We start from the raw sequence: 21,324 nt of genomic DNA on the forward strand, positions 1-21,324 counted from the left end.
CATGAAAATGCTTCCATAGACTTTGTGTGAAACAAAAACAAAAAACTTTCAAAACCATAACATTTTTTTTTAGGTAAATGCAAAGTGGTATATAAACACAAAGAGTATAAAACCCAAGTCTCAGACTACCCCCTAAGACCAAGCACCTGGCAACAGTGACAGAAAATCTCATTTTTAACAAGGAGGAACATCCAGCATGGAGGGACAGCCACCAGTTGGGAAAGAGTGAAAAACAAGAGAGCAGATGCACACAGGACAAAAGACACACAGGAACAAGAGCCAGAGTTTAAAATGAATTACTAATGAAAAATAAAATATGTTGTATAAACAAATGGAGAGTGAAATGAAGTGAGTGAAGAAGAAACAGTGCATGATGGGAAGCCCTCAGCATCATAAGCTTAACTAAGGGAGGATTCAGGACCACCTGATCAGCCTCAACTGTATGCTTCATCAAAAAGGAAAGTTTCAAGCCTAATCTTAAAAGTAACTAGGATGTCTGTCTCCCGAATCCAAACTGGGAGCTAGTTCCACAGAAGACAGGTTGGAAAGCTGAATGCCTCCCATTCTACTTATAGAAACACTGGTAACAACAAGTAAGCTAACATCCTGCAAGCAAAGTGCTTTATTTTGCCAATATGGTAATGATTTGATATGAAGGCCCTGATTATGTATGACCCTGTATGTGAAGAGAAGGATTTTAAATTCAATTGTGGATTTAACAGGTAGCTAAATCCACAATGAAGAGAGGCTTATATGGAAGAAATGCAGTTACTCTTTCTAGTCCCTGTCACTACTCTTGCTGCATCATGTGATTTTTATTGTCCTGCAATAAAAATCACATGATATGATAGTCCAGCGAAGAGGTACAGGAAAGAGGATAGTTCTAGTTTTAGAGATATTGCACACTACAAGAAAGTAGAAAACACCTCAATTCTCCAATTACGAAGTATCCATATAAGGTATATTTGTAATCTGTGATCATATTAAGATAATAGATTCTGGAGCCTATCTCTGCTGACAGTGCCCAGTAGACCTTGGATAAGCTGCAAGTCCACTGCAGTGCTAATACAGAGAATCCAACAACTACACACTCTTGCATCCACGGCCATGCGCAGTGCATATAGTCACCACCTAAGCTAACATGCATGTATTTGAAATGTAACAGGACACAGGAGTATGCAGAGACAACCCATGCATGCACATGCAGAGCATGCAAACAAAACAAAAACCAGTAGGTTCAAACCAAGAACCGTCTTGTTCTAAGGCGAAAGTGATAATAAATGAATCACCAATGTGTCTTGTGTGCGATGCAAAGTGTTTCACGAGTCCAAATTATACTGTGTATAAACCACTGTATTGGCTAACTGACAGTTATAATGGCACCATCATGTGTTGGACTTTAGGCCCTGTGATATACTAAGTCAGTCAACAGCTTGCTATTGCTTCATGTGTTAAATATGTGATATTAGCAACATCAACTCTTGGATTAAGTTCAGGAAAATATATTTCCTTTGATTTAGTATGTGGCATTTCAGAGTTCCCCTATTATATTATTTCCAGCTAATCTGGTGGCATATAGATAAATAATAAAGTAGCTAGCTGATCATCCAATAAAATGATTTACCAAATAAGCTCAAAGTGACTATGGCAACGGGAAATCATCTGCACTCTGCAGTGTGAACAGTTTTTAAAGTTTTTTATTTTATTAGACTAGAAATATTTTTATTGTACAAAACACACCATTGGTTGGGCTATCAACAGAGGCTGAATTTGATTGTATTACAAACATAAACATATTGAAGGGAACAAAGGATCTTTGTCAAAAAACTGTAATAAGTGTGGGACATTTCACATCGATTATGGTGAGGGGAAGAAGATTGCCTTCTGTTGACATTCATTTAGCAGATTCTGCCTACACAGGAAGTTGAAAATGTGCCTGGTCTGAATGCAGTAGTCAGTGTAATGATAAAACATAATAATATTTATAGCCACGTGTTGAAGTATGACTGCAGATAATCTCCTGTAATATATGAAAAAATTGATTTCTGTTACTTGATACGACCCACATATGTAGCAGCATTCAAAAGTAAAAATAATTAGAATCACAGTAAAGCCCTCCTTTAGTTTGTTGTTTGATTAAGTTAGTTTTCTCTTTTTTGACATGTGATGTCAAACCTGGTGATTTAATTTTCAGTTCAATTTAAGCTTCAGAATATTAACATGGATTGTTACATGAATAAAACTAATAATATACAAAAATCTTTATAGTTATTCTATATATTTATTCAGAGATTTTTCTTCATAAAGCCATTGCTGAACTGGAATTACATTAACATTTTACATAACACAATGAAAATTTCTTTGTTAGTTATGTACATATTTTAAAAGCCCATTATTTCACTTTCACACTAGTTTGCAGGATGATTCTCACAATTTTTTTATTGCTTTGATTTTCTTCATGAGAAAACACAATAAACTTAGAGGTTTGTCATATTTTATAAAGTTAACAAATCATCTTTGATGACTTGCTAATACGTTACGCTCCCTGCTAATTTTCCTCATTTCCAACCATGAACATCATTTAAAACATCCTGCTACTGTGTAAGAAATTGATGCGTTTTGGTGGGTCTAATTTTTTTTAATACTTTAATTGATGACACTGGGCCCAGTAGTTACAGTAAAGGTTTCTGGTTGAGCTGATGAGAATTATTATTCTTGTCATCTTAGCACAAACCGTGGACACAAGAAGAAAAGGTTGGCTCTGTCCACTTTTTTGCTGTGCAATAAGCTTTAGAACCAAAAAACCTGAAAAACCATAGAAGACACCTAAAGTACATAGCGACAGAATTATTGCCTTAGTGAAGAAAAACCCCTTCCAAAATCTAGCCGGCTGAACAACGCTCTAGAGAATGTAGGTGAACATTAAGAGATTCTTCAAATATAACTATACTCTCGGCTCAGGTTCAGCTAAGTTGATCAGACGGTACGTCATCTCGACAGAAAATAATACTGCAAAAGCAAGTCAACGGTTTCTCAACGCAAATAAAAGACATATTATTCAATGGCCAATTACTCAAGTCAAAACTGCAAGCACAACAAGCAGTAACCGAAGACAGTTACAACTACAGTAAAGTCCTAGCAGAGTATGTGAGTAGCTCTACATATTGTTTATGATTTTCAACGTTGGATACCCTTCCTAATAGAATCCCCAGGAGTCTTCTAAGGTGAATGTGTAAACCACTACACTATGAAGCCATGGATAATTTAGAAATACTGATGAAATGTTAAGATTCCAGTAAGTAAGGTAGATACTGAGTCGAACGTCCTGATTTCATTTCTTTGAAATAATTATTGCACAATAAAGACTGTAAGCTGTGTTTTGGCTTCAAGTAATGTGTGAATCATAGACAATAACCTTCTCTAAATACCTTTGGGTTTTAACTCCCAAAAAATATTTTACCCCAACATACGCAAATGCCAGTCAGCTTCATGACAACACAGAACTCGTTAAAGGTCGTGACATTTCAAGACTTCTCCAGAATGCTGGACCAAGGGGAGCTTTCATAAGCTCAGCAGGTGTTACTGAAGTAACTTTAGCATCCATTTCACTTCAAAAGACCGTGAAAACTTGTGTTTATCTAACAAATATCAAAAAGCAAAGAACAATATAGCTTGTCATCCTGCTGTTATGCTTGCACCGTGACCTCCCCTGTTTGGTCTCCATTCACAATAAGGAAAAGTGGGAGATAAAGCATGGTTAGCGAGATTAGTGTAGGAGGATGACAAGGGTGGAGATGAGTGTGATGATTCCTTGAATTGCTCCATTATCAGCACACTCCATTTGTTTCTACTTGTGCCATTAAGCAAACTCGCATCAGATTTCGAAGACAAAGCTGTGAGCAGATTACAGCCCTCTGTCGAGTGCATCTCTTGTTTCCGCAGCAAAAGTGACTTAAAAATGACCTTTAATCTTTTTACAGTGAATCAATATATATACATTTTATCTGGTGGCAGGTAATGAAAGTGGTAAATGAAAGCAGTATTTTAATTTCTCAAGTAGCTTTATGTGTACATGTAAGTGGCAAAGGTGCTTTTCAAATCTTGAGACAATGAATCACATATTGCTGTGTGCACAAAGTCCTTATGGAGTATCTACATGACTCCAATAAATCTTCAGAATCTTTGTTGCAGCATCTGTTTCTCATTTGTGGTTCGTGTCATGCCTTCTTAGTCAATAAATCCAAGCCCCTGCTTGTAACAGTGAAGCCAATTACAGCCAAAATATACCCACCTTGCTTTGTAGTATCTCATTAATTCATCTTATATTCATATTGGGTTGAGATGAAGAAAACAGAACAGTGGCGATCATTATTTCCTTTTGTTACACTGTCTGGATCAAAATGAAATGTAGCGTTGCCAAGTGTGTCTGCTTTTACACACGCTGCTTCACACAAAGGCCAACAATTACCTGGTATTAGAAGAGATAATTCAGTAATGATCTGTAATGACTCATCCTAATAATGATGTACATTTAACTATACACGACTGCGTGAATGCATGAAAAGTTTAACAAAAGTTGGGAAAAAAAGAAGACATAATTCACTATACTATACATTATGCTCCATGCTTACAGTGAGGGAAATAATTATTTGATCCCTTGCTGAATTTGTAAGTTTGCTCACTTACAAAGAAACGAACAGTCTCCAAATTTTAGAGTTGTTTCATTTTAATGGAGAGAGACCGAATATTAACCAAAAACCCAGAAAAAACACATTAGATGAAATGTATAAATTTATTTGTATGTCATTGAAGGAAATAAGTGTTTAAGCTACACGTAAAACATTACTAAGTACTTGGTGGAGAAACCCTTGTTGGCAAGGGGGATTTTGCCTCTCTCCTCTTTACAGAAACTCTATAATTCTTTTAGGTTTCTTGGCATCGCAAAGCTTCAGTTCCCTCCACAGGTTTTCTATATGATTGAGGTCTGGAAACTACCTACACTACTCCATGACCTTAATGTGTTTCTTCCTTAGCCAGTCCTTTGCTTCCTTATCGGTATGTTTTAGGTCATTGTCATGCTGGAAGACCCATCCACGACCCATCCTCAGTGTTCTAGCTGAGGGAAGGAGGTTCTTATCCAACTTGTTCCAGTACATGCCTCCATCTAAAGTACAGTCTCAAAGCATGATGTTTCCATCTCGGTTTTAAGGGTCGCAATGGTGCTCTTTGGGTTATACTCAGGATTTCTCTTCTTGCAAACATGGTGGATTGAGTTGATGCCAAAGAGCTGCACTTTGGTTTCTTCTGACCACAGCACTTTCCCCCCAAGGCTTTACTGAATCATTTAGATGTTCACTGGCAAACAGTTCTGTACATGTGCAGTCTTGAGCAGGGAGACGTTGCAGATGTTGTAAGATTAGTGCTTAGTGTTTTACCAGCGGTGTTCTTCTTGACTATGGTCCCAACTGCTTTCAGATCATTAACAAGCTCCTGTAATGTAGTTTTGGGCTGATCCACTATCTTCCTCATGATCATCCTCATCCCATGAGTCAAGATCTTGCATGGAGCTCAAGACTGATCTATAATTGATTGATTAAGTAACCGGTTGTAATATAATTTGTTTTTTTCTGGATTTTTGCATATATTCTGTCTCTTTTCATTAAAATTAATAGCCATTGTTATTTTAGTTATCATTGGGAAATGTGTTTGCATTCTTAAAAGTAGCACAACAGTGTGTTGGATAACTAGCACCAGCACTAAATAATCCATGCTACAATATCATATTGCATTAGTGTTTACCACTGATTATTAGAGCGGGTCTCAAGCGTGAAATAACATTTTCCATCTCACAGGTGAGGTGATGTTTTGCTGATGACCACATAAAATGAAACCAGAACCAATTTCAAGCTTTAGGAACAAGGTGAAAAGTCATAAACAGTAACTGGGATATAGCTCTGCTTATGTCTTCCCAGCAAAGCTATGGTCTACACCAACTCTCAGTCCTTTCAACTTTTTGTTTTGATTTTCCTGAGTGTGTGTGTGTGTGTGTGTGTGTGTGTGTGTGTGTGTGTGTGTGTGTGTGTGTGTGTGTGTGTGTGTGTGTGTGTTTACCCCTTTAAAACCTCTCTTATATCACTTACTATCTTTCTTGTTTTTTACTGGCACCTGTGTTCAAACACACGATGAAAGTGTGACTTAGCATAAAAATATGATTAAAAATAACTACAATCATGTGAAAAAAAAATACAAACAAGTGCTTTGATGCACATTAATACATGCACAGTGGATATACAGATAACTAAAACAAAAACATGTTTGCTGTTAATATGAAGATCTTTTGTTTGCTGGGTTTTACCTTACTGGGTTTGATTTATTTTGATTTCTTTGTGTTTTCTACTTCCTTCTGTCTCCCCTGGCTCCTTCATGGTGTTATGTTTAACTAATACTTTATTTTTCATAACATAGCCTTTGCCATAATGGGATGGGCACCTTACTAGTAATGTGACTACACAATGTGGCGGCATAGACGTCAGCAACCTTGATAAGTCTGTTTGGTGGCAATATGTAGTGTAAACATCATATAATGAATAGCACAAGGACACTACCTCAGTGAAACAAAATGTAAAAGACTGCAGTTAACATGCTCATTATGCTAATAAAATAGATTGTGTTTTGCCAGTGTGAACATATGCAGTTTTTGTTGCTTGCGTAACTCTGCTCTGAAGTCAAATGATGACCTTGCCCACCATGGGCTCAACGCAGTACTATAAATCGCCCTTTAGTCTTTATGTGTAAGTGTTAATGTTGTGTGTTTCTTGTGCTTTAGGTGTATTGTTTCATTTATTTATTTATTTATTTTTGCCAAGGAAGGCTCAAATCTGTTGTTTACTTTAGCTGAACCTGAATCTTGTGACCTCTCTCCAAGACCACACCTGAAAAAGTTTGCATAGCATAAGTGATTTTAAAACGCTAACATGCTAATATTAGATTCCTGAGCTCATGTGATGCAATAACAACAAGAGTGCAAATTGATTATTATTAATGTAAAGACCGAATACTAACTTATTTTGGGAAAAATAAGTTATTAATGATATTAATAAAAATAAATAAATAAATAAAATCCACAGCTAGTGGAGAAAATTTCTCAAGATTTTCAGGATTAGACGTTTAGTTGATAATAAAATTGTACTTTGTTATGATATAAATACTTTGTATACTTTACAATAATTCATGTGGGAATTTTTACAATTCTAAAAGAAGATAGGCACCGATCTGAATCTAGATATCGATTCAAAGACATGAGTAATACTGTAGCCTACTTTATCATATTCGTATTTTTCAAGTTCGAAACGAGAAAAAAAAAAACATGTTTATCTTATTTATTGATGATTTTCTGATGGACGTGATGCAACTTTACTCACTTCCTGCTTTGCATCCATCCTTCATCAGCCTGCCCGAAGCACCTCGTTCCGCCAACCTGTTGCGGCAACCAAACAACTTTTACGCGCGCCGAGCTCCAGTGACGCAGTCAAGTGTCAGCACGAGAGGCGGGTGTTTGACACGAGCCTTCATATTTCTCTGACGTGAGATACAAGCTGTCAGAAGAGCAAGAAGTCAAAAGACAAAAGACACCAAAGGCCAGCCAAAGAGAGAGATGAGAACCTTTCAGAGCCAAAGTCAGCGCGGAGCCTTCAGCACCCTGCACAGCCTCAGCAGCAGCGCCATGAGTCCACTCCGCACGGCCAGCATCACCTTCGCAGCCCTCCTCATCCTCACCATACCAGTCTGCCAAAGTAAGTCAGTCAGCTTATTTCCTTATAAGCAGGTTTATTCCTAATTTAAAAAGTTAAAGAATAACGTCTAAATCTATCTATCTATCTATCTATCTATCTATCTATCTATCTAAGTAAGCTAAGAAAGAAAAAAATAAAAATGATTTGTGATAAAGAAATTTAAATATTAACTTTAACATGAGCTTCTTGTCTATCTTCTGTATCAATATTACCTGGATTTAGTTTCTGATATGATATCAAACTGTACAAGACAGTTTGGTGAAAGTAAAAAAAATCTTAAACCCCTGACTTTTTGCGTTTACTAGCTCACAGAAAGTAACAAATGACTGAGATGTACTTAGATGTAGATTGACAGTCAGTTCTCCAGCTGTCGGAGTGATCTGTGAGTTTGCGTGTAATCTTTTGGAGTCAGTGTCAGTGCTGGAAAATGTTGACTTATTGTCTTCTGCAAAAGTCATTCTCCAAGGTGAAGGAGTTTACAAAAGATTTTATTTTGTAGATCAAAAATAGACTTACATTTATATGTGTTGTGAGGAGTTGGGTTTGTTTTACCTTTATTGTAAGGGCAACATAAGAGGTAAAAATAAATACAGAAATAATAAGCAAGCACTTACACAGTAAAATAATGCTGAGATAGTAATGAGCATAAAATTAGTCAAGTGAGAAAAAGTCAAATTGATTTTCATCATAAAAACATATTCAATTAATTTATAATTTCTTCAGAATATAGAAAGTGTTCTCAGCTATTTGCATAATGTGGAAAAACATTTTAAATGTCTTTTTATTTAAATTAAAATTTTATTTGATGGGGATAATACAGTTTAACATACTTCAGACACTGACTTGCTGTACAGAGAGTTTTTTATTACTCCTAGTTGAATATTTATATACATGTATTTGAATACATTTAAAGATTTTAGTCTCATAAATACAGTCTAAAGGACTAACACATACATAATACATATTATTATTGATAATAATAATAATAATAATAATAATAATAATAATAATAATAATAATAATAATAATAATAATAATAACAGTTCCTGTTCTTCCTTGGTTTTAGCTGACCCCTGAATCATAGAAATGACAAATTGGGCAAGGGAGAAAAGCTGTGAATCGGTTGCGTCAGTTTCTGTATTAACTGTATATTGTATGTGTTTCTGTATGAAACAAAAAGGTGCTCCAGCAGATCTTCAGCAGGCAACAGCAGATCAGGGGCAGCTACTCAGAGAGGTAAAGCACACTGATTTATTCTTTTTAATCATTTCTGTTGCTGCACTCCTCCACCATTCTCTGTGTTGCTTTGCAGATTGATGCCATGTGCTCATCCTACCTCTCTGAAGACCTGAGGTTTTTGGTGAGTTTAATCCTAAACAAGTAAAATGATATAGTTTATTTAGACATATATTTTATCTATCTATCTATCTATCTATCTATCTATCTATCTATCTATCTATCTATCTATCTATCTATCTATCTATCTATCTATCTATCTATCTATCTATCTATATATATATATATATATATGTATATTTTAATAACTTGAAACATTTAAACAACTCTCTGGTCTCTTTCCAGGCATCTGATGTCTTAGGAGAGCTCTGTGTGTTGATGCTGGTTCAGAAATCAAAGGTACCTCAGAGTTGTTTACTTGAAAAGTAACATGAAACACTTTTGTTTTGCAGAATTTGGTACACAACATTAAAACATTAATTATGGCATTATGACAGAATTCCCAAAGAACGACCAAACCATAACTCAGAGAATTCACAGTATGAAGACTTTGGACTAAGATACCCTGCTTTCCCTATCCAATGCAAAACACTATGAAAACTATACGTGGAACTATAAAGACACAAATACTGTGCAACAGTCATAATTTTAAAAGGACCTATTTTGCTCTTTCTCCAGTCTGATATCTTTAATCTTGGACTCTACAAGAGCAGCTTTGCATAATTCATAATTTAAAAGGATCTTATACTTGGATTTGGTGCCGGCTCACAAGCAGTTTCATATTCCACCGCCTTCCTGTTTATCGAGATCTTTCTGATTGGCTGCTCCTCGTAAGCAACATGTGAACAGCATGTGGGTGGAGCTTCAGTGCTCACAGCTACAAACGCATGAGATGACCCTCCCACTAACATCATACAATGTCAACGGTAAAAAAAAAAAAAGACATGCAAAAGACCAAAGACTAATTTAGTTGTCAATATTTCATTGTGTGTTCAGGAGCTGAATGTGAGAGAAAATAGCAAAAGGGTAAGTAAATGTTTTCTCACACTTTAATGCTTTGCCTTATATGGCTATCATTATAGATTAAACATTGCATGTGTTGTGCTGGTTTTTGAGTGGGTTTGGTTGTTATTTTTGTTATTTTATATATATATATATATATATATATTCCTGCCCTCTATGTGCAGTTTTTGTTTCATTACTCTAGACCACAAGGTTCTGTCTTGTCAAAGGGAGGGGTAAGTTAAAAGATTGAACTGGATTGCTGCAGAATGCTGCTTGACCTAAAAAACCACCTCTTTTGTTTTACAACTGAATCTGCACTTCTTGTTGTGACGCCTCTTAATCGGCTGAATTTAGGCCTATCAGAGCTATTAACACCAGCAATTAAAAGTAACTGCACGTCATGCCCCTAACCACAAATGCATGCCAGACCAGCACTTGGAAATGTAAACATGCACGGTCCTAATATATCTAAATATGTACATATGTATGATAAAATTTTGCCCTGTGTTTGCTCTGCATGTGAAATACCTATAGATCATAGATTAGTAGGAGGCTGTGCTTCATGATCGCACGAGAACCTGGATGTATTAGGGTTAGCGATCCTTCCTGTCTGCCCTTCATACCTGACACCTCACACAAATGTTGTGTCAAAAGCAAAGGGGATTGTATCTGAAGTTGCAGATGATATTTTAGCGCACAATTTTATACTTAACTATAAGAAAAATATGTCATTATTTATTTGTTTGTATGTTTGTTTTTGATGAAGATGAATCCTTGTTCATGTTGTTTCTGTATGCAAAAGACTTTCTGGCCGTTTACCACATAACAGAACTCAAGCTAGATGATGCAGGGAGCCTTTTTCTACAGCTAATATAAAATAGAATGATACATTTACATTGTCAAATATTATACTCAGTGTGAAAAACAGATGTCATTATTTACAAACATCATATTTATTTTCCTCGGTGTGCATTTATGGTTATTGAAGCCAGCACAGAGAGGAAACATCCTTTAATGCACATGCAGCAACTTTTACTGAAATAACACAGCATTTTGCTTCGGTGACATATGATGCTGTTCGCTTTCTCACTCCACCATCTCTGTGATACAGAATGAGACACAGAATGTGATCTATTTATACAGGCAACACACTTTGCTGCAGTGAGGAAGCATTTGTACGTTTGTATTTCTGTGTAGCATGCGTTTATGTGTTGAGAGAAAAAAAACGTGTTTTTCTCTTTGCCTTTGCACATTCCATAGTCTGTACTTTCTTTTTTGCTGTTATTCATGTGTGTGTATCTGCCTGTATCTATCTATGTGTCTGTATATGTGTATGTTTGTCAGTCCCCTCAGTTGCACCCTCTTCTGCGTCTAGTTTCCCAACTAAATACTAGAAGACAGAGAGGACTCACAATGCACGTATGTACCACTCACATCTGTTCACCACAGCCACTGACTGATAAAACAAAGAGAAATACTTTGTTTTTTGAATGCAAAATGCAATCAGTGGCTCAAACTGTCATTAAATCCTGTGTTGTTTAATATCCCCTTACACTGTGGGACAGCTATTATGCAAAGTTACTTCTTAAACGTATATATTTGGATATCTCAAGAGCAACAGGATGGTATAGAAAGAGGTGACGAATAGATGATGATAATTGCAGCAGGCACGATGAAAGCAGCTCCACTTTTGTGCGCTTGCTGCAAATGTTTATAGTGAAATGTGTGTGCTCCATTCTGTAATTGTTTTCAGTGTGTTTATCCACATCCTGAGCGTCCACATCAATCATGCTGTTGCATATCTGAGAGCTCTCCTCACTCTGTGCAAACTCACTCTACATTAGTTGTTCTTTCCCAAGCTGAGAGTTATTATGGTCTATAATTGGTGTGGCAAGCCAGGTGAATTCCTCCCCCACTTACTATCAAAGCACTGACAAACACAAAGTGGACGCCGATAAAACGTGAGCAAGAAACGTGGAGAGTGTGTGTTTTCAAATCCAGATGTGAGTCTTTGAGTGGGTACATGTTGGTGGTGAAGAGGCGCTGTAGACAACACTAAGAGCAATTTTGCAGGTGGCTAAATTGTGTGTTTTTTAAATGTTTTTACAGGCCGACCTCCAGGGACCTGGAGGAATCCAGAGCAGAGGCTACTTTCTCTATCGGGTATGTTTACGTTTGTGCCACTAAAAAGGAATTAAAAAGCCTACAAAATAGGCAGAATTTGAAATTAAATTAAAAATTGTGTTTACACTTACAGCCACGGAATGGGAGAAGATCCTTAGAGTATGAATGAACTAAAGGTAAAAATTCGGTTATAGTTTTTTTCCTGCCTTCATGTTATGTTTGAAAGATTAAGTAATTGTACATGAAATTTAGAGTAGAAGAAAAAGCTCTAGGAGTTTATTAATGATTATGTGACTGTGCTAAAATAAGCTAAAATATCAAAAACCCAAAGGCACTTTCATGCACAGTGCGTTTTGGCATATACGTCTTCAACAATTAAAAAACTATATCTATTCCATAAAGGCATTTTAATTTTACATGAAAAGAGAGTGCTTTGGAGTTTTTGTGATATTTATCCTCTTGACTTTTGTACTAGACTCGTAGGACCGCGTTTATATGCCGTTCATATGTCAAATGCATGTATCTGTATCTTCTAATCATACACATCCTGCATGTGTTTTAGAGTCTCCACCTCTGAAGCTTAGTGTACAGAGACAAAACAGACCCTGAGACCCAGGCTGCTGCACCGCCACTGAGTGATCCAGACATCAAACACATCCCTCTGCCTCTGCTTTATAGTGATGTTTGAATGTACACAATGGATATTAATTAAAACACTATTAATTTATCCATATTTTGTTTTGTGTTATTAAAACTGCTATCTGTGGCTGGGTGTAGTTGTGTAATTTTGTTTCAGTGTGATTAGTCCTATTTCAGTACATTTGAAAACAGTGTAAAATAGAGTGAAGGAGTGAGGTGAATTAAGTTTTTACATAAAATAGTAAGAGTAATTTAAACATGAAAATGGCTTTGTTTGATGTACAGTTGTATAATGTGTAATTTTACTAATAATAAAGTTACAGATGGTAAAGTAAGTTCCTCCTACTGCAGAAGCCTCAGGTGTTGAGGCTCTGATACTAAACCAGCACTATATCTGCTTGGTTTTCTGGGGGGTTGGCTGGGATATTTTCTTTGTTGTTCTCCACCTTTTGTGGTGATTTTTCATGTGTGTGACATCAGACAATTTATTAAGTACATCTGGAACTCCACCACCAGCCTGAACCACTGATAACACCGCAGGTTGGAACCACGCTTTCATGTTATTTACTCCAAATTCTGACTCTACTCTCTGCATGTTCAGCAGAAATCAAGACTCATCAGACCAGACAATGGCTTTCCAATTTTTATTGTCCAGTTTTTGGCCACCTGTGTGATTGTAGATGACAGCAGTGACACCTGGTGTGGTCTTCTGTCGATATCACATGCTTCAATATTCAACATGTGAATTAAGAGATCTTCTTCTGCATTCCTTGGTTGGAATGAGTAGCCATTTGACTTAGTATTCATCGGGAAGGCGGTCTGGTCATTCTCCTCTAATCTCTGAAATCAACAAGGCATTTCAACCCAGAGAGTTGCTGATCATTGGATATTTTCTCTTTTACAGATAATCCTTGATTTACAGAGGAAGGTGTGGTTAAAATCCCAGTGGATCAGCTGTTTATGAAATACTCAGTCCAGCCCATTTGGAAATAATAACCGTGCCACATTTAAAGTAACCTGAATTCCCCTTTATGGGAATAAAGGGGAATTCAGGTTGATGCGCAACATAAACAAATAACACGACCATGTCTACGTTCCTAAATACATTGAGTTGCAATTGACTGATTAGATATTTGGTTATAGGGTATTAGATAATTACTGGCAGGATTTTATTTTATTACTTATTTGGTCAATTAAAAGTGCAAATTACCAACCACGGAACACGAATGTGTAATTACTACTATCAACAGTAGATGTCGCTATCATCAGCCAGTTAAAGCCTCTTTCTTTGTATTCTGTTTTCGATGCTGGTGTGTCGCTTTAAAGAGGAAGGAAATGTATATAATGATTTTTACGCACTGTATAGATCTATAAATAAGTACATTCCGATTATTTCACAGAGAGTTACTCACTTTTACCGGTGAGATAAGTGAATGAATTTAAACGTGTTCAAATTCCTTTAGTTCATCGTGAAATATTATTGTTATGCCTATCTTTATCCAGGCAAGTCTCACTGAGATGAAAAAAACAACAACTCTTTTCCAAGAGTGACCTCACTATAATGATCGAGGGCAAACACTGTAATCAGTCTTTTGGGTATAAACAGTGACAGCACGATAAATAAGAATGTGTTTACCTTTAAGGCTTAATTAGTGTGCGAACCTAAAAAACAGAAAGAGCAGTTGTGTAAAATACCACAGGAGCTCTTGCCAAGTCAATAAAATAAAATCCAACTGCAGCATTTCACACAGGACACCAATCAATAGCCTCCAGAAAGGCTATTTCTTCTGTGTACTCAGTGGGTTCCAGCCAGACTGAAGACTATCATCACATAACTGGAAAAACGAAAAACGTTTTTTGACCAAATTGCCCGTCTGCCATCCTTCCTTAGAGATGAGCACATGTGAGCAAGAAATCATATAATAGCCTTTTTAATTGTTTTTGTAGCTTTGAAATTGTAAATAAAGCTCTGTGGTGATTTTTCTTATTGCTGCCTCTGTATGTTTGCTTAAATTTAAGACGCTTGCAGGGGAGGCTTGAAGAAGACGCAGACTGTGATAAGGTGATAATGCTGTAATTTATAGGGTTTATAAATTACAGTATTGTTCTTTGTCCCTGGCTTTTTATAATTAATCTTAAAACCGTTTTAAAGATATTTTACTGTGTAAAATCTGTTTGTTTTATCCCGAATAGTTAAATTTCTAAACCATTAATACTTGTGGTCCAGGCCAAACTGAATGCTCTGCTATAGACTGAGTTTTAAATGTTATAATTTGTTGGGGTTTGCAGTAGCTAGTAACTACTGTAACTAGGTATGACAAACTTAGGCGAAGTGTAAACTCTTTCTAATAAGTTTTGCAATTATTATTTTTTCCCTATTTAAGTTAGAATCGTTTGGTGTACTATTTCATGTTTATTGCGTACAATTTCGGAAAGATTGGTTGTTTCTAATTCCTAAAGATCAGAAAAAACTGTAATATCTCCCTCAAAGTATCGGAAAAGCGCCACACATCCTTAACGTGGCCAAAAGTGGCATTGCAGGGTTTGCTACTTCCTGTTGTCATGGAGATGAGTACCCCGGAGTTGGCCGATAAACATAAAGACACACGTCCAAAGGGCAGACAGAGATAATTTATCGACAAATAATCCTGTCTTCAAACAAACTTGACACAAAGAACAACAACGATAAATAAGATATAAAACAATGACATATAAAATTACAACAATAGCTTTTATTTTGTCCCCTGGCTGTGAATTACCGCAAAAGTAACACGTGAGTCTGCTTGAGAAAACTTAGAAAGCGTAGGCCAAATGCAAGCGGAATTTATATTCTTTAAACAAACAAACAAACAAAAAACACTCCTATGCATGCAGATCTTCTTTGGACATCAAACTGAAGAAGGAAAATTATTCAAATGACTAGTTTTGAAGTATGCACAATCTGAGTTATTACTTTTATTAGTTTAGTCACAGTTTTTTCCCCAAGTGTGGTCGTTTTAGTTTAGGTTTCATTGTTCCATAATGTGCTTTTTTGAGTTTCAGTTTCAATTTTAGGCTATAGTCTTAGTTGCAGCCAGCCAATGAGGGGTATGTGTCAAGTGCAAGATATAAAAAATTTAGTACTAACATTTTAAGGCCTTTGACTCATAGTAATATAAAGACCTCAGTCTCAGTAAACACACACACACACACACACACATATATATATATCCTGGGCGACCGTGGCTCAGGGGGTTGGAAATCGCATCTGTGACCGGAAGGTCGCCGGTTCGATCCCTGGGCTCTCTGTCCTGGTCGTTGTGTCCTTGGGCAAGACACTTTACCCTACTTGCCTACTGGTGTTGGCCAGAGGGGCCGATGGCGCGATATGGCAGCCTCGCTTCTGTCAGTCTACCCCAGGGCAGCTGTGGCTACAACTGTAGCTTGCCTCCACCAGTGTATGAATGTGAGAGCGAATGAATAGTGGTATTGTAAAGCGCTTTGGGTGCCTTGAAAAGCGCTATATAAATCCAATCCATTATTATTATATATATATATAAAACACCCAGCACGCCCCTGCGGGCGGTTTATCCTTCAAGCTTGGGTCCTCTACCAGAGGCCTGGGAGCTTGAGGGTCCTGCGCAGTATCTTAGCTGTTCCCAGGACTGCGCTCTTCTGGACAGAGATCTCCGATGTTGTTCCCAGGATCTGCTGTAGCCACTCGCCTAGCTTGGGAGTCACCGCACCTAGTGCTCCGGTTACAACGGGGACCACCGTTACCTTCACCCTCCACATCCTCTCGAGCTCTTCTCTGAGCCCTTGGTATTTCTCCAGCTTCTCGTGTTCCTTCTTTCTGATGTTGCTGTCATATCATATATATATATATATATATATATATATATATATATAAAACACAATTCATTTTACTACCTATTTAAACTGATTATGTTTGATTAACTTGAACTGATTTGCATATTAAGTAAGCTTCACTTAAAAGTGTAGTTTCACAGTTCTCATTTTTATTGTTTCAGGTTGAGTGTGAGGCCAACATTGTGATGTGAGTGATGGGAATGCATCAGTGTGAGAAAGGCTGCTAGTTGTTAGCTGAATACTGTGCATTTCTTTCTGTTTCTGTTAAACTGTGTCCACAGGTTTTGTTTTATTACCATCAGCCACGTCATGAATGTTGGCTGGTTGGTGCAGAGAGGAGTGACAAGGTATTGTATGCTTTATGTAAAAATAAAGCCGGATAGACGTCAAGCTCTTGACATTCAAATTTTGCAAAGCAAAAGTAATGCAGAGACCTGGTTTTGATTTTGTATAGGGTCACTCCATCTCAGCTCATCAAAAAAAAAAAAAAAAAAAGGGGGGGGGGGGGGGGGGGGGGAGAACAGAAACAGAAAACAGAAAATTCCCTACAAGTTTCCCTGAAAAATGACAAAAAGAATCCAGGGGAGAGGTTTTAGGGTTAGAGGAGGTGTTTATAGATGTCTTTCTAGCTCTGTGTAATATGGGCTTAGGCTATGTGTAATAAAGGTATATGAAATATTCACAATGGGAAAATGAGAGTGATCATCAAATGGCAATTAACAGAAATTTGCTCTTCTTTCTAAAAAAGATGATTTGGAAGTGACAGGGTGTCATACCTGGGGAATAACACTGAAGATAGATGAATTTCTTCTGCAAATCAAATAACAATTGTCTACCCGCAGAATTACGATTGTCACAGACTTTCAAGTCTGCTGTCAGAGGCTGGACATCTTAGGGACTGTGTTAGCTTGAGCTAGAGAGTTGAGTCATCATAGTAACATTAAATCATGGTAACATATATTTACCCTAAAGCAATGGACCTATAACTTCATGTTTATTAGATAATGGAATTAAAGTGGCCCTGCTGTAAAAACAAACAAACTAAAAACAAAAATAGGAAGGACCGGAAACCTTGCAGTATTCCAAAGAAGTGTCGCTTACTCCTGGAATTTTTTCCCCGGTAAGTCTTAAAAGTTCAAGGTGGGAGGAATTTGATGGACTGACAGGGAATAATTGCATAATGATCTAATTTCTTTAATCACATTCCTGCATATAAGCTCACTCCCTTCCAGTTTATGGTAGGCTTAGTTTATTTTCATGTTTATTTACTATTATTATTACTACTTATTAGATGTCAAAAAAATCCACTAAAACATTTTTTTCTTCTTAAAGGTTTAACAAATTCAGTATTTTACCTATTTTATGGCCAGTCTATTAAATATGCCATAATCAAGTAGACTTCAAAGTTAAAGACGCATTAAAATACTATTGTCAACTCATTATTTACACGTTATTTAAGTTTAAAGCTAGGAGAATGGCGACGGGAAAATAAATCAACGGAAAACATTTGACTTGTCCTCAAAGGCATTTTGAATACACAGTAATCAAAATACAGAGACGTTAATCAAAAATATTTGAAGCATGAAAAAAAAATTAATCTGCTGAGCTGGAGGATATAGTTACTTTCATTTTTGGGACTTCTCTATTAACTTTTTACGGGTAATGTAATGTAGGTAAATCTGGATTTGGATCAGGCCTCTCCAGCCAGGTGTAATTTATGTGTAAACAGTGGCTCTGTAGGGAGGTAGGCTCTCTTGGCACCGTTTCCAGCTCCAGTGAGTCTGCCTGAGCGCTGCGCAGTCAACCGTCTGCAGCGCCACTGGCTGCAGGGATATCCCGATGAAAGAGGAGACTACTCGGGGTAAGTGTCAACTCGCAACCGTTTGGTTCCGCTCCATATTTGTGTCGCTTTTATCCGCAGCTTCTGTGTATACTATCGACAGACGTAAATGTGTAAACGGAACAGTTTTGCTTCGGCTTCTTTGGTGACAGAGACTGGCCAAAGGCCCGGTGACCCACATTCTTATCTAATGCTGCACGTTAGCTAGCTAGCTTCAGCTGAAAGTGGGTTGACACACATACAGTACATTGTTGCCGACGAGTCAAACGCGCGCTACCTTCTATTATAAAGTCGCGAGTCAGCGACGTACGATACAGACAGGTATGTTGTTTTATCTTCTTCTTCTTCTTTTTAAATCGGGTGTACATATATTCCTAGCGTGTGTCACACGTCTCGGGAAGTGTGTTAAAGTATATAGCTGTTGGTTTGTTGCTGTAATTGGCGTTAGCTATGCAAGCTAGGTGGCGTTAGCCTCCAGGCAATCAGTACCCGGTGTACCGGCCGGCATCACAGGCAGGAGGAGACGGAGGGATACATGAGCTGTACCTGTGTTTGTCGCGTCAACGTTCAAGCTCAGCTGATTTTTACAAACGCTACCACCGTGAATACCTCATCGGCACATATTTCTATATTTACGCGTCTTTTTATTTTATTTTAATTCAGACGTATGTCTTTTATTCCCCCCTCTGTGTTAATCTTTGTGACTCTTGTCATTTCTCTCAGATTTCGAGCCCTATATCCGCCCCGGGTGCTCCTTGTTCACCTGTTCTAAAATCGATCGCGTCTCATCTTCTGTCAGTCTGGTCCAGAAGTGTCTGGACACAGCTGGATCATAGCTTGTAGATGCTAATGAGAAACTGTATAGTCTCATACGGGTGTCAGCAAAGCTTTACTTGCTGCGTTGCTGACACTGCTGCCTGCAAACTGAACACAGTGGAGAGCTGTGGCAGCCCTATGATATAAAAAATAAAGCAAGATTTGTTTTTCTGTAATTAGAAATTGATTTTTACAGTAATTTATTCTGAGCAAGACACCAGTAACCACGCTGTATTTCTGAAATGGTCACTTCAAAGCTAAGGTTCTATCTCAGACTTTTTTCTTCCTTTTTTGTTGTCCCAGAATAAAGAGTATTTCTCCTTTTGACACTAATTGGATACACAGAAGACTTTACTAATCAAAGTTATTTGATTCTGTTTAATTAAGTTCAGATTTAATAAAACATGACAGATCTGTTTTTATACAGTACATAAACTGGTGACTAACATGCCAACCTGGCGTCTTTATACAAACGGTATTGAAATGGTTTATACGCTTCACTTTGTGCACTCTGTTCATTTCGAGAACCACAACTGCAAATCGGTATTTATTATTTGTCACTGTCATAGCTTTTTAATCGTTGGCAAATGGCATAGACTTTCACTTAAGCCTGGAAGCTGAAAAATACCTTTAATTACAATGCTGCCTGTTGTGATTAAGAACAACTAGAACCACTCTTAAGGTTGTGTGTGTGTGTGTGTGTGTGTGTGTTTTTTTTCTTTCTTTTTTTCTTCCATGCTTACCCTTTATTTTTTTGCCTGTGGTAATGGGCATTAAACGCAATAGTGAGGATTTGATTTCATTAAACTTTTTTCACTAAACTAATTAAACTATCAAGTTGGTATCTTCCTTTTTATCATCTTTCTATAGATATATACAAGTAACAGATATATCCATTTGGCATGATATTCATTGACTGATGAGTAACCGTGACTGTAGAGAAGTACTAACCTGAAGTAATTTGGGAGCAGTTTCCCTCTTCCTTTGTTTCTCTTACAACGGAAAATGTTCTAATAATGGTCGGAAAAAAGATGGATCAAAGGCATCTTAGTGTGTGCCTTTGATTACTTTAAATGTGTCTAAATGACTTGTTGTTTTTAGAATTTTTAAGTAAAAAAAAAAGGGTCCAGTGTTGGTCAAGCTGTATTAACTGATAAATCTTTGGCAGCTGTGTTTACAGACGGTACAGTCTCTGTACTCCATTTTTACCCATAAATAGATGTTGAAGCTGTTAGCAGAGCATGGAAAATACTTTGACACCTTTTTAGTTGCTGGCACTACATTGTGCTGCAGGTAAAAGGAGGAAGCAGAAATTTTCTCTTTCTCCACTTTCTCTCTGCTTTGGTAGATTAGATTTTACTTGTGTTATCTGTTTCTACTTGGCGTTTTAATTTAAGCGTCACGTTTTTTCTACTTTATTCTAAAACCTCAACTGCACATTTACATTTACAGGGAATAAGTGTTTTGTGCGTTAGATGCTGTGGCTATTTGGAATAAAAAGCAGCAGTAGAGCATGGCAGATTTTCTTTAAACGGAGGAGGAGGGGGGACTGGCAACACCGTGAGCTATGACGGAGGTAGAGGAACACATACAGATTATATTATTACCTGCTATGCCTAATAATGTAATTACTGAACGCCTGTCATATCAAGTTTTCCTGATAGAGAGGAGCCTGTGTTGATTCAGTGCAATGTTCTCTGGCAGCTTTCAGCTATTCAGAGGACAGATAAAAGGTAATGGCACTACTTGGGCTTTATATCTATAGTTGATACTGTTAGTCAGCAGATTGGAGTGCTGTGCTGAATTTTGGAAGTTGCATTAGTCAGTTCACATTACAGAGTTTGTGTTTTGCTTGAGTAATCATTGATGCCATGAACTTGGTGCATTTGTTTTGAATGTGAACTGCACACTGTGTCAAGGATGACTACTATAGCATCGTGTCCTCAGGGTCATTGTCCTCTCAAAATCTGTGCTACAGCATCCATCTATAGAATTCAAGCACCAGATTTCCATTCAGAAGTC

The 21,324-nt window shown here is 37.2% G+C and overlaps 1 protein-coding gene across 1 annotated transcript; it reads left to right on the forward strand.

The window, feature by feature from the left end:
* Positions 1-7,535: 7,535 nt before the first annotated feature.
* Positions 7,536-13,205, forward strand: nmu (neuromedin U). The gene is made up of 8 exons (XM_040039995.1): positions 7,536-7,793; positions 8,974-9,029; positions 9,106-9,153; positions 9,375-9,428; positions 10,026-10,055; positions 12,144-12,197; positions 12,292-12,334; positions 12,721-13,205. The coding sequence occupies exons 1-7, from the start codon at positions 7,655-7,657 to the stop codon at positions 12,325-12,327; spliced, it is 417 nt and encodes a 138-aa protein (XP_039895929.1). The 5' UTR covers positions 7,536-7,654; the 3' UTR covers positions 12,328-12,334; positions 12,721-13,205.
* The last annotated feature ends 8,119 nt before the right edge of the window (positions 13,206-21,324 follow it).

The sequence above is a fragment of the Simochromis diagramma genome, unplaced genomic scaffold (assembly GCF_900408965.1).
Source record: "Simochromis diagramma unplaced genomic scaffold, fSimDia1.1 OVJJ01000026.1, whole genome shotgun sequence".
Taxonomy (NCBI): domain Eukaryota; kingdom Metazoa; phylum Chordata; class Actinopteri; order Cichliformes; family Cichlidae; genus Simochromis; species Simochromis diagramma.

What these genes read in the sequence shown, in the direction of transcription:
- nmu (XM_040039995.1), top strand. Translation starts at nt 7,655, where the DNA reads ATGAGAACCTTTCAGAGCCAAAGTCAGCGCGGAGCCTTCAGCACCCTG. An exon ending in CTGAAGACCTGAGGTTTTTG is followed by an intron (nt 9,154 to 9,374) that starts GTGAGTTTAATC and finishes GTCTCTTTCCAG; the next exon opens with GCATCTGATGTCTTAGGAGA. An exon ending in TGAGAGAAAATAGCAAAAGG is followed by an intron (nt 10,056 to 12,143) that starts GTAAGTAAATGT and finishes ATGTTTTTACAG; the next exon opens with GCCGACCTCCAGGGACCTGG.